This window comes from Mustela nigripes, chromosome 4 (assembly GCF_022355385.1).
Source record: "Mustela nigripes isolate SB6536 chromosome 4, MUSNIG.SB6536, whole genome shotgun sequence".
Taxonomy (NCBI): domain Eukaryota; kingdom Metazoa; phylum Chordata; class Mammalia; order Carnivora; family Mustelidae; genus Mustela; species Mustela nigripes.
The window spans coordinates 5,999,241-6,010,361 of NC_081560.1; the positions used below are offsets into that span (position 1 = coordinate 5,999,241).

The 11,121-nt window shown below is 57.1% G+C and overlaps 1 protein-coding gene across 3 annotated transcripts in view; it reads right to left on the reverse strand.

Annotated features, from left to right (window-relative positions):
* Positions 1-1,756: 1,756 nt before the first annotated feature.
* ZNF775 (zinc finger protein 775) overlaps positions 1,757-11,121 on the reverse strand; it is a 17,267-nt gene continuing 7,902 nt past the window's right edge. The window contains exons 2-3 of one of the 3 annotated variants that reach the window (XM_059396127.1): positions 9,493-9,562; positions 1,757-4,112 (exon numbers count right to left, since the gene is read on the reverse strand). In XM_059396127.1, coding sequence (XP_059252110.1) covers positions 2,524-4,112; positions 9,493-9,523 — 1,620 coding nt within the window. In that variant the 5' untranslated portion in view covers positions 9,524-9,562 and the 3' untranslated portion in view covers positions 1,757-2,523. Of the gene's footprint in view, positions 4,113-4,773; positions 4,864-9,492; positions 9,563-11,121 lie in introns of those variants that run through there. The other 2 variants (XM_059396129.1, XM_059396128.1) reach the window with 2 other exon arrangements.

Genomic DNA, 11,121 nt, shown 5'->3' on the forward strand with positions numbered 1-11,121 from the left:
ATATACTGAAGCCCTGACTCCCTCCCAACAATGTAATGGCATTCAGACCTGGGTCCTTTGGGGGCAATCAAGTTTCTATGAGGTTCTAACTGGGATCTTCCTTGACATTAGTGCCCTTATAAGAAAAGAGATACAAGAGGGCGTGTTCCCCCGTCCCCCCGCCATGTGAGGACACAGGAAGAAGGCAGTCAAGGGCAAGCCAGGAAATAGGCCCTCACCAGGAACCGGATCTGCCAGCACCTTGAGCTTGGACTCCCCGCCTCCAGACTGTGAGAAATAAATATCTGTTGCTTAAGTCCCGTTTGTTGCGGTGGCCCAAGTACCTGGCACACAGTAAGCTTGTTAGTGAGCCAACGTGTTATCATTCCCTGACCTGGCCAAGGGGACACCGTCTCAGTAATTCTTCGCTCTGACGGATGTGGCCCCGTACCCCCTGTGACCCAAAGCACCCATCTGTGGCATCAATCACTGTGAGTGAACAAACCTCCTCATACTGGCACGGGGAAGGCGGCTGCGTTTAGGCCTCATTAACCCCAAGTCCTGCCAACACAGCTGTTGGACTGCTTTGGGCATTAGACAGAGGCCATCTGGATGAGGACACCTTCAATGGCATAGAAAGTCCCACCTGAGATCCTCAGCGGCTGTCTGCGCTGCCCTTCAGGCACCTGAATCCCCGGGGCTCCGGGGTCTGGCAGGTCTATCCCTGCAGACAGCAGCTTCCCGATGCAGGAGTGGTACTGTGGGGTGCCTTCCTGGAGGAGATGGGCTTGCTTGACTGGGCCTCAGGATTTGCTAAGCGGCAAAGTGGAAGATGCCAACGGCCCATGTGTAAAGCAGGTTGTGCTGAGATCCGGGGCACTGGGGCTCCCTGTGCAGGGCAGCCTGGGAAAGGGGCTGCAGGAGGGGGGCAGGCATTCCGGGAAAGCAGGAGAGCACCTAGGGCCTAGAAAAATCCTCGCTGGACTGGGAGCCCAGCTCTCACAGGGATGGCAACCACGGGGCACAGCGGGCCCAGGGGGCGAGTTCACAGCAGGGCTTGTGACGTAACCAAGCCCAGGCCCAGGAGTGGGCCACCCAGCTGAGTGCTAACCATTCCTGGCACTGTGTCCCCTGGGCGAACCGGATCACCCCCACAGGTCTTTCTGTGATGTTACAGCAAGGAGAGCCCCTGCCACATGAAAGGAATTCAAGAGAATCTGAGAAAGTGGTGACCGACCAAGCAGAAGCCAGATGAAATCTGGCAGCTCCTGGAGGAGGCAGCACTTCCCTGAGTTCAGAGAAGCCGCTGGGCCCCTGGGAGGGGCAGGCAGATGCGGTTCCTCCTCCTAGAGAATGCATGGTCCCCGCTTTTTCCTTGCACCTCCCGGCCATCCAAACCCTAGTACCCCCACCACCCAGCTCTCTGGCAATTCCCCTTCCCTCCTATGGGAGGACACCAGCCAAGGCCACAGGCCCACACGGGAGCCATGGGTCCTCCTGTCAGCACCAGGGTCCCAGCACCTTGCTTTGGAAGGGGCCTCTGAGGCGGGGGTGGGGGGGTGGAGGTGGGTAGAGGTTGAGTAGGGATGTGGGAAGATACCAGACTGGTTTGGAGAGGGCAAGAGAACACCGCCGCCCACTCCCAGCAAGAACCAGGCGTGATAAGCTGCTCGGCTGGTGCCTAAAGGTCACTGTCCTGGTCCTGAGGATACCGCAGCGCATGCACAGACTGGGGGTTCCAAAAGGGAGGCTTACAAAGGACAAGGAGACCACGTGAGACAGTCAATCCTTCATTTTTCTCTTCTGCAACACTGGCACTGATAAAGACCCAAGTCAGCGACGGCCGTGGGGAGCGCCCCTGGGCTGCTAAGTCGGAGCAGCACATGGGGCTCTCTCCTGCTGCAGGGCCCTCCCAAGTTACCAAGCCTCAGCTGCCACCACCCCTCTTACACTCCACAGGACCACCACAGGCAGCGGCCCAAGTGCCGGCCCGCTATGACAGCACCCTGGGCTTTGGGGCACTCATGGTGAAGGACGACCAGGGAACCATTCACTCTCTCCAAAAATACACAGTGAATGGCCATTAAGTGCCGGGCATTGTCCTTGGCACTGGGACTATGCTTGGCCCGCCTCAGCCACCACCACTGGCTTCCATCCTTGCCATCAGTCTAAGACTCCCCCTGGAGCCTGTCCTCTGGCAGTGGACTGCCTGCACGAGACAGTCTGGGGAGCCTCTCCCAGAGCCCTCACAGCCCCCTCACCCTCACTGGGGTCTGAGGACTGGGTTCCACGTCTGAGGGACCGAGGGCCACATCCAGGCTCCAGAGTGAGATCTGTATCATCCTACCTCCTTCCTCAGCCCCGCCTGGGGCTGTCCCCTTGGGGATGCTTCTGGAATTCTGTCCTCTAGCCTTCAGCGCCTTGAGGAAATCACTCTTTCACCAGGTTCTACTCCCGAGGGTTGTAAAAACCGCCATTAGTGGCCCCTGCGGCCCCTCCAACATGCCCTCCCATCCCCACCGCGTATCCGCTGCGCCTTGCGCACTAATGCGCCTGATCCTTGGCGCCGGCGGTGGGCGCCAGGGCGCCGCGGTGCACGCGCTGGTGCTTGAGCAGGTGCTGCTTCTGGCTGAAGCCACGGCCACACGCGGGGCACAGGTAGGGCCGCTCGCCCGTGTGGTTGCGCCGGTGGCGCGTCAGGTTGGGCTTCTGGCTGAAGCGGCGGCCGCACTCCGGGCACGGGTAGGGCCGCTCGCCGGTGTGGATGCGCCGGTGGATGGTGAGCGCCGACCACCACGAGAAGCTCTTGCCGCACTCGTTGCAGATGAACTGGCGAGGCTCGCCCGGCGCGCTCAGGCCGGCCCGCGCCCGGCCCCAAGGCACACCCCCTGGACCCCGAGCCGGCTGGGGGTCCCGCGATGGCTGTGGCGGCGCAGACAGGCCCGAGGACGCTTCGGGCGGCGGCTCGGAGTGTGGTGCCGGGTCCCGCAAGGCGGGCCCGGGGAGCGGCGGCTCGGTGGCAGGGGCGGCGTGTGCGCGCTGGTGGGCCCGCAGCGCGGCGCGGCTCGGGCAGCTCTGGCCGCAGCTGGGGCAGCGCGCCGCCTGGGCGCCGGGCAGGTGCGTGCGCTGGTGCTTGAGCAGGTGCTGCTTCTGGCGGAAGCTGCGGCCACAGTGCGGGCAGGGGTGCGGCCGCTCGCCCGTGTGGTTGCGCAAGTGGCGCGTGAGGTTGGGCTTCTGGCTGAAGCGGCGGCCGCACTCCGGGCACGGGTAGGGCCGCTCGCCCGTGTGGATGCGCTGGTGGATGTTCAGGGACGACCACCACGTGAAGCTCTTGCCGCACTCATTGCAGATGAACTGACGCTGCTCGCCTGTCCCCGCGGCGGAAGCGATCGCGGCCCGGGCCCCCGCCTGGCGCCACCAGCCCTGGCAGAGCCCCAGCCAGGCCCACTCGGGGCGGCCCCGCGGCGGCCCGGGCCGCAGGCGATAGCCCCGGCGGGCGGCGGCGTCCCGCAGCAACTCCTGCAGCCCCGCGCGGGCGCCCTGGCGGTCCCGGGCGTGCGCGCGCTGGTGGATGCGGAGGCCCACCTGGTGGCGGAAGCAGCGCGCGCACTCGGGGCACGCGTGGGTGGCGGGCCGCGAGTGGGTCTTCTGGTGCTTGAGCAGGTGCTGCTTCTGGCTAAAACGCCTCGCGCACTCGGGGCAGCAGAAGGGCCGCTCCCCCGTGTGGTGCCGCTGGTGGCGTGCCAGGTTGGGCTTCTGGCTGAAGCTCTTGCCACACTTGCTGCACGGGTACGGCTTCTCCCCGGTGTGGGTGCGCTGGTGGATCTTCAGCGACGACCACCAGCTGAACCTCTTCCCGCAGTCCAGGCACACGAAGTGACCCTCGCCGGCAGGAAGAGCCCGGCTTGCCAGCCCCGCGGCCTGCTCAGCGGGAGGGGCCCACCGTGGACCCCCAGTCTCCTCCTGTCCCCCCAAGGCCCGAGGCTTCCCCATGGTCTGGCATGGCGGGAGGCCCCGATGCTGCTGCCGGAAGATGTTTTCTTTATCCTTCTCGGAAAGCACGGCCTGCGGCCCCAGCGTCTGCAGCAACCGCTCCGGCTTCTCCTGCTTGACCTTCATCACCAGCCCATCTCCTGCCAGAGGCAAAGGGAGAAAGGACAGGGAGAGTCATTCACTGCCCCCGGGGCTGGAGGGAAGGAAGTGCCGGGAATGAATGAATGAATGAATGAATGAGAAAATGCGGTCGGAGGAAAGGATGCGGAAGAGAGTGTGGGGGGCCGCGCGGGGCCGCGGCAGGAGAGGACGGATGGTAGAAAGGACAGAGAAAGGCTGCTTGGGATGTGCTGAAGGAAAAGTGCCAGAAAGGAAGAGAAGCTGCTGTTCCAAGGCCACACCCCACCCCACCTTTTCCACCAGGAGGCCCTAAGATGCAGGGAAGGTCTTCCCACCCAGGAACAAGCAGAAAACGGCCATGCTTCAAAGCTTCTCATTCTTTTTCTAAAAGAATCCATGCGCCGCCGGGAGCTTGGTGAGCGAGTGCATGGCCAGTGCCCCCACGGTGGGGTGACCGCGCCCCACTTCACGGCCACGCTCGCTGTGGCAGCAGCCACTGGGCCCAGCGCCTCACCCTCCTCCACCTTGGCTGTTAGGCAACTCCACCTTGCTTCAACAAAACCAGGAACAAGAAAGCAGGTCGGAAAGGTCGGAGCACCCAGAAGAGGTGCTGTCCTGCCCTAACTAAGCCCCGCGCACTTCAGTCTCAGGAGTGCCCCCCACCCACTACCGCGAACCTACCTCTCAAAGCGAGCTCGGTTCTACTGGGGTGCTTTGTCCCCCTTTCTCACCGCCCCACACCGTGACGGGAGAGGCCTGCGACAGGCACAACAGACAGATGGTAGGATTTGTAGGAAGGTTAAAAGCTGCCGAAACTAACGGAGGAGTTAGAAGTCAAGACTACGGCTGGCCTAGATGCCGTGCTGTGGTTGGAGGCCTCGGGGGATCTGGCAGTGTTTTTGTTTTCATTTTTTTAAGCAAGAGAGAGCCCAGCAGTGGAGGGTGGAGGCAGAGGGAGAGGTCGAGAATCTTACACGGGCTCCGCAAAGCAGGATTCAGGGCTCTATCTCACCACTCTGAGATCAGGACCTGGGCCGCAATCAACAATCAGAAGCTTAACCCACAGAGCTACCCAGGGGCCCCATTGTTCCCCCACTCAATCTGGGTGCTGGTTTCACGCACATGTTCTCTTTATATGAATGTATAAAGCTTGTCACCTGTGCACTTTTCCGTGTTGTTTTTCCACAACAAAAAGTTTACATTTAGTAAAAAGTAGGTGAAATGAAACAGTTGGGAACAAAAAGAGAAACTTAATTCTGGTATTCAAAAGACAACAAAATAAACCCAAGGGAGGTAGGAAGAAGAAATTAATAGATAAATGCAGAGACTACAGGGTAAAGGAAACATAGAGATATAAAAAGGATTCTGAAAATCGTAAAATACTAATGCATAAATGTTGTATGAATTTGAAGAATCTGTATAAAATGGATGATTCTGTGAAACCATATAAATTAACAAAACTAACTCAAGAAGAGGGGAGATAAAAGAAAGAAAAGTCCTAAGAGAGAGAGAGAAAAGAAAGTTAACCTTTTACCTCAAAAATGGGTAAGAAGCCCCTTAAGTATAAGAACAGCTTTTACAGGGGCGCCTGGGTGGCTCAGTGGGTTAAAGCCTCTGCCTTCCGCTCAGGTCATGATCTCAGGGTCCTGGGATGGAGCCCCGCATCAGGCTCTCTGTTGGGGAGCCTGCTTCCTCCTCTCTCTCTGCCTGCCTCTCTACCTACTTGTGATGTCTGTCTGTCAAATGAATAAATAAAGTCTTTTAAAAAAAAGAAAAAAGAACAGTTTTTACTAAAACTCCAAGGGAAGCATTAGCCCAAGCTTACAGTGACTGTGGGGGAGGAGGGGGGCCCACAAGCTAGCGCGCGATCCAGTGTCAACAAGACAAGGGCAGAGCAGGCAGGAAATTATAGGTTTAGCTTTGAAAGCAGACACCAAAAACAAACAAGCCAAAACATTGGCAAAGCAAGTTCAGCAGCATTAAAAGAACACCAGATGACCTTGCTGGGCTCTTACCCAGGAAAGCAAAGATGGCTCAATATGTTCATGACATTGACTTTCTAAACAGGAAAAACCTGACACAATCTCAATCCATGTAAAAATGTTGTATGATCAACTCCAACATTTCTGGGGGGAGAGAAGGAAGAAGGGCTGGAGGGAGGAAGAAGTAAGTTCTCAGCAAACCAGGCCTAGGAGGAAACTCTCTTAGGCGGACACAGAACCTAGACTAGAAACCCCAGCAGATATTATAGCCCAAGGGCAAGGGATTAAAAGAAAAATGCCAAAGAGCCATATATACATGGATGTGAAGATTCCCAAAACATGTTAAAACAAACTAAAAAAAACTGGAAAACAACGATCAGTCGTCTGACCCAATTTATGTAAAATAACACGCTGGCTCTCCACGTACAGACACAGGCACACTCGAGACAACCCTCACGGAAGCCCGGCGGTGGGCGCCCTGCAGACGATAGGGCCGATAAAGGGCTAGATGAGAGAAGCCAGGAGGACCCCCACTTTATCTGTGTTGTTTGAATTTGTATAAGGATATTCAAATATTAGAAGTTTAAAATCTTAATATCTGCATTGTTCAAATTTTTTGAGAATATTCAAATATTAGAATTTTAAAATCTTCAAAATGTTTTAAGAAATAAAAAGAAAACCTCACTTAGAACCTGGCAGGTTCCGGGGCCAAAGAGCCCAGCCACCCCTCCACAGCCTCACTGGCCACCACGAGGACACATTAGAAGATGGGGTGGCCATGGGGATGGGGTGGCAGGGTGGGGGCTCAGAAGTACCTGTGAGGGGCCAGTTTTCCTCCCGACAAAACGACCCCGGGAGGCCTCCCCAGGTGCTTGGTTGTGAGAAATCACTTTAGCAGGAGTCACCATCTGAAGATCAAAGTGGTGATTCAAACTGCACATTGGCAGGAATTGAATACCCAACTGTAATGAGGGTACTTGACTATCAGCGGGTTTTAGATGCCCTGAAATGTTGGCCAGAGAAAGTACTTAACGGGCTAGGTGTCCACACTAGCAGTCAGGTAGTGAACCCAAAATATACTCAGGTAAGCGGGGCATCGCTGTCCCGAAGTGACAGGCTCCCAATTATGTCCCGGAGCCCCACAAAAGTCACTGCCTTGCTCTGATTAAACCTGACCTTGATGCTCATCATGGTGGCTGGTGGCTGGGAAGGCTCGCCATCTCTAGCCAGAAAGATGGGCCTGGCTGAAAGCCCAGAGAACATTCCTGTCCACTGCCATCAGGCCCAGAGCAGACACAAGTGACTGGGTTGTGTGTGTGTAGGCCCCTCTGACACGTGTGCACAGGGACTTCGGTCCTTAGGGATACCTTCCCTCAGGGCTCAGGTATTAACACAAGGAAAAGAGACCTTGGCCTGCCTGCTGAAGGAGTCCTAAAACATAGGTTTGGCTCCTCTGTCATTATAAAAAGGATAATTTTTTAAAAAATTATAAATGGTGGGGCACCTGGGTGGCTCAGTGGGTTGAGCCTCTGCCTTCCACTCAGGTCATGATCTCAGGGTTCTGGGATCGAGCCCTGCATTGGGCTCTCTGTTAGCACATAGCCTGCTTCCCCCTCTCTCTCTGCCTACTTGTGATTTCTCTCTCTCTGTCAAATAAATAAATAAAATTAAAAAAAAAATTCTAAATGGTTCAGATAAAACACAAAGGTGCTCAATGGGGAGCCACTGCTCAATGGTGACAGTGTCTGGGGCGATGGAAATGTCCTGGAGATTGTGGTGGTGCTTGCACAATCATGTGAAAGTACTTATACCACTGGCTCCTGCACTAAAACTTGGTTTAAATGGTCAATTTCACATTGTGTATATTTCATCACAATAAGAAAACACACATAAAATAAATAGAAATTAAAAGGTGCTTAGGGACGCCTGGGTGGCTCAGCTGGTTGGACGGCTGCCTTCGGCTCAGGTCATGGTCTCAGAGTCCCGGGATCGAGTCCCGCATCGGGCTCCCAGCTCCATGGGGAGCCTGCTTCTCCCTCTGACCTTCTCCTCGCTCATGCTCTCTCACTGTCTCTCTCTCAAATAAATAAATAAAATATTCTAAAAAATAAATAAAATAAAAGGTGCTTAAAAGAGGTAAGCTCATAATTATCTGAAAAATTTGGCCATCCAGAAAGAGTCCCTCCCTCCCTCTGTAAGGCTGGCCGGCAGGTGCTGGGAGCGGCGGAAGGCCCGGAGCTGGCAAGAACGTGGCTGTGACCCCAGGGGCGCCCAGGACCCCGCTGCCTCCATCCTCTAGGGTCAAAGCCTGTGTTCCTTCACCTCCTCTCTAAGACCCCAGAGCAACTTAGAAGCTGCCAGAGGTGGGGAAGAGGGCCCTGGCTGACCCCATCTCTCATGCCTGAACCAGGAGTCTACTTGTGTTTCCATGGGAAAAGGTTCCTTCTGCCAAAACGTCTGGAACCACCCGCCCTCGGTTTTACTGTAATTATGGTAACATCAGCCTCTCTTGCTCTCTCATACACATACCCTGGGGGTTCCCAAGCTTCAAACTGACATAACAGTGGTGGGGAGCTGGCCTGGGAAGTGGGGTGACTATGCTCCCTGAAGTCCGTGTCAGGACCCGGCCCCCAGGATGCGCGGTGTCCATGTCTTGCCCGCCCCCGCCGAGCTGGATGACTCGTTCCTTTGTTACCCTACTGCCCGATGCTTGTCTCCATCTTGGGTTCGTTGTGGTGATTATTCTGGGAAGGCTGGGGCTCTGGGGTCCATGGGACAAGGCCCCTGGAGGGGAGGGGAAGTAAAGAAACCAGAGTCATTGACCCAAGGGGCAGCATTCCCAGGGACGGGCCTGCCCCGCTCCCAGGCCCAGAGCCTTCCGGCAGCAGGGTGCTGCGGGGACCGGCGATGCTGGGGGCTGGGGGGCCTTGTGCCCAGAGCACAGGCCTGTCTGCTCACAGCAGCACCTGCCTGGCAGTTTCCTCCCCATGGCCCATGAACTCAGAGAGACCCCAGGAAGCTTCCATGGACTAAACCGAAGGCACTTTCCTGATCAAAACCCAACAGGGACCGTCTTACTGAGAGGTCTGGTTTTCAGTGTTAGATCAGCGTGACCGCCCACAGTTAGCAAACGCCTCCCTTGCCCTCCTGGCCTGGCTTTCTGCACAGGTGTACGCACACCCTCTGCCTAGCGAGGCCCCATGGCCTCTGGTCATTTTCTTAGCTCCCGAAGTCTGTTTTCTTTGCCTTCTTCGACACGACCTTCTACCTCCTAGTCCCGCTCTGCAATTCAGCAGTGCACAGGCTCCTAGTGAGGGCAGCACCTCACACTCAGGGGGAGGACAGGGGACAGGCCGGGGAAGACGGGCCTGGCAGAGGAGGCCGCAGCGGGATCCCACCTGTCCCTGGACTCCCTTACCTGTGCTCGCACCAGCCAGGCCACACTCCATCGGCAGAGGCCTCCCGGGCACCAGCGCTTGCCTTGCTATCTGTGGGGGAGAAGGGGGCAGAGGAAGGAGAGCTGGCCAGTGGGACAAGGACCAAATGTCCCCCCGCCTCCCCCCCGCCATCTCAGAGAACATTTTCCCTCTTTATCAAGAGCTTCTCTGTCCCCGACCTTGGTCGGAAGTGCGGGGCTTTTGTAAACTTGCACACATACCTGCTAGGCAGGTCAAACAGGCATTATTCCCATTTTAGGAGGACGAAACTGAGGCCAGGGAGGGCCCCTGACATGCCTCGAGTCACAGAGGCAGCGGAATGGTGGTGCCCAGGAGGCCCCAGCTCTTCCAACTCCCAGACCACAGCTTCAGGCCTGCGGGCTCAACATCATCGGGGGAGGGGAGGGTGCGGGGTGTGTGTGTGTGTGTGTGTGTGTGTGTGTGACAGATGCGCCCCAGCTAAGCCTGGAGATCTGCCTGAGTGGTCGTGGAGATGCCCGAAAAGGCAGGGCTCTGTCTCTGCCTTCAAGGTCCTTCAAGGTTGCACCGGTCCCTACTGCAAGCAAGATCACACCTAGGCCATCTGGGGGACCCCAGGGAAGAGTTCATCCATCCGGGGCTCACCTTTTTTCCTTGTTTTCATGTTCAAGGTTTTGGACACGTCCTAACTGGCTCATTGTCCCAAACAGGTCAGCTGGGGGGGCCCAGGCTCTTCCCCAGATCCCTGCCTGGCCCTCGCCTTTCAGTCTCTGCCCCAGTGCCACCTCCTCCGAGTGGCCCTTCCTGTCACAACCCTAACCCCACTTCGTATTCTGGTGCAATGCTTTTCCGCCACCTGACACAGCATGTACTTGTCTGCGTACCCCTGTCATCTCACTGCTGAACGCCCCGGCCTGGGACACAGCCCCCGCCCTGAGGACGCTTCCGGGGGTGGTGTGTGGCCTGACCGCTTGGCCCGCTGACCTGAGCTGGCCTGGGGGGCAGGGGCATCATTTTCTGCACTTGGTGCCGTGGGCTGCCTCTCCTGAGGTTGTTCCACACATCTGGACCCCCTCGTGCCCACACTCGCCAAGGCCCAAGTGAGGATCCGCGGCCCGTGTTGCCGCCAGCCCAGGTGCTCAGCTCCCCCTGCTGCTACCAAGGGGCTCCTCCAGGTCCCTCAGGGCTCTCTGTCCGGCCACCCTGAAGAAAGCCAAGCCGTCTGCTCTTGCTCTCCGCCTCAGGCCCTCAGGAAACCCCATCCCAAGGGCATCCCCCCCTTCCCAGGTTCCAACAGCCACTGTGGGGGGGGGGGGTGGTGTGTGCAGGGACCCACGCCAGGAGTCTAGGCCCTACCAAGATCAGGGAATCAGGGCAAATATGAATTTTAAAAAGAGAGAAATCGTTTTCCCTGGGGACAAAGGGAAAGAAACTCCGACCCTTTCTTTTAGAGCATTTACTTGAGAAAAGTTGCCATCGTGAATTTCTCTCTGCCCCTTTGAGAGAGGCATGGAAAGCTTTTCAAAAGCTACACAAGCCTCTTGCCAGTTTTAGAACCCAGGCCTCCTTGAAATGTAAACACCAAGGGAGAGGGTGACCCAGTGGCGGGGGGGGGGGGGGGGGGGGGCGCG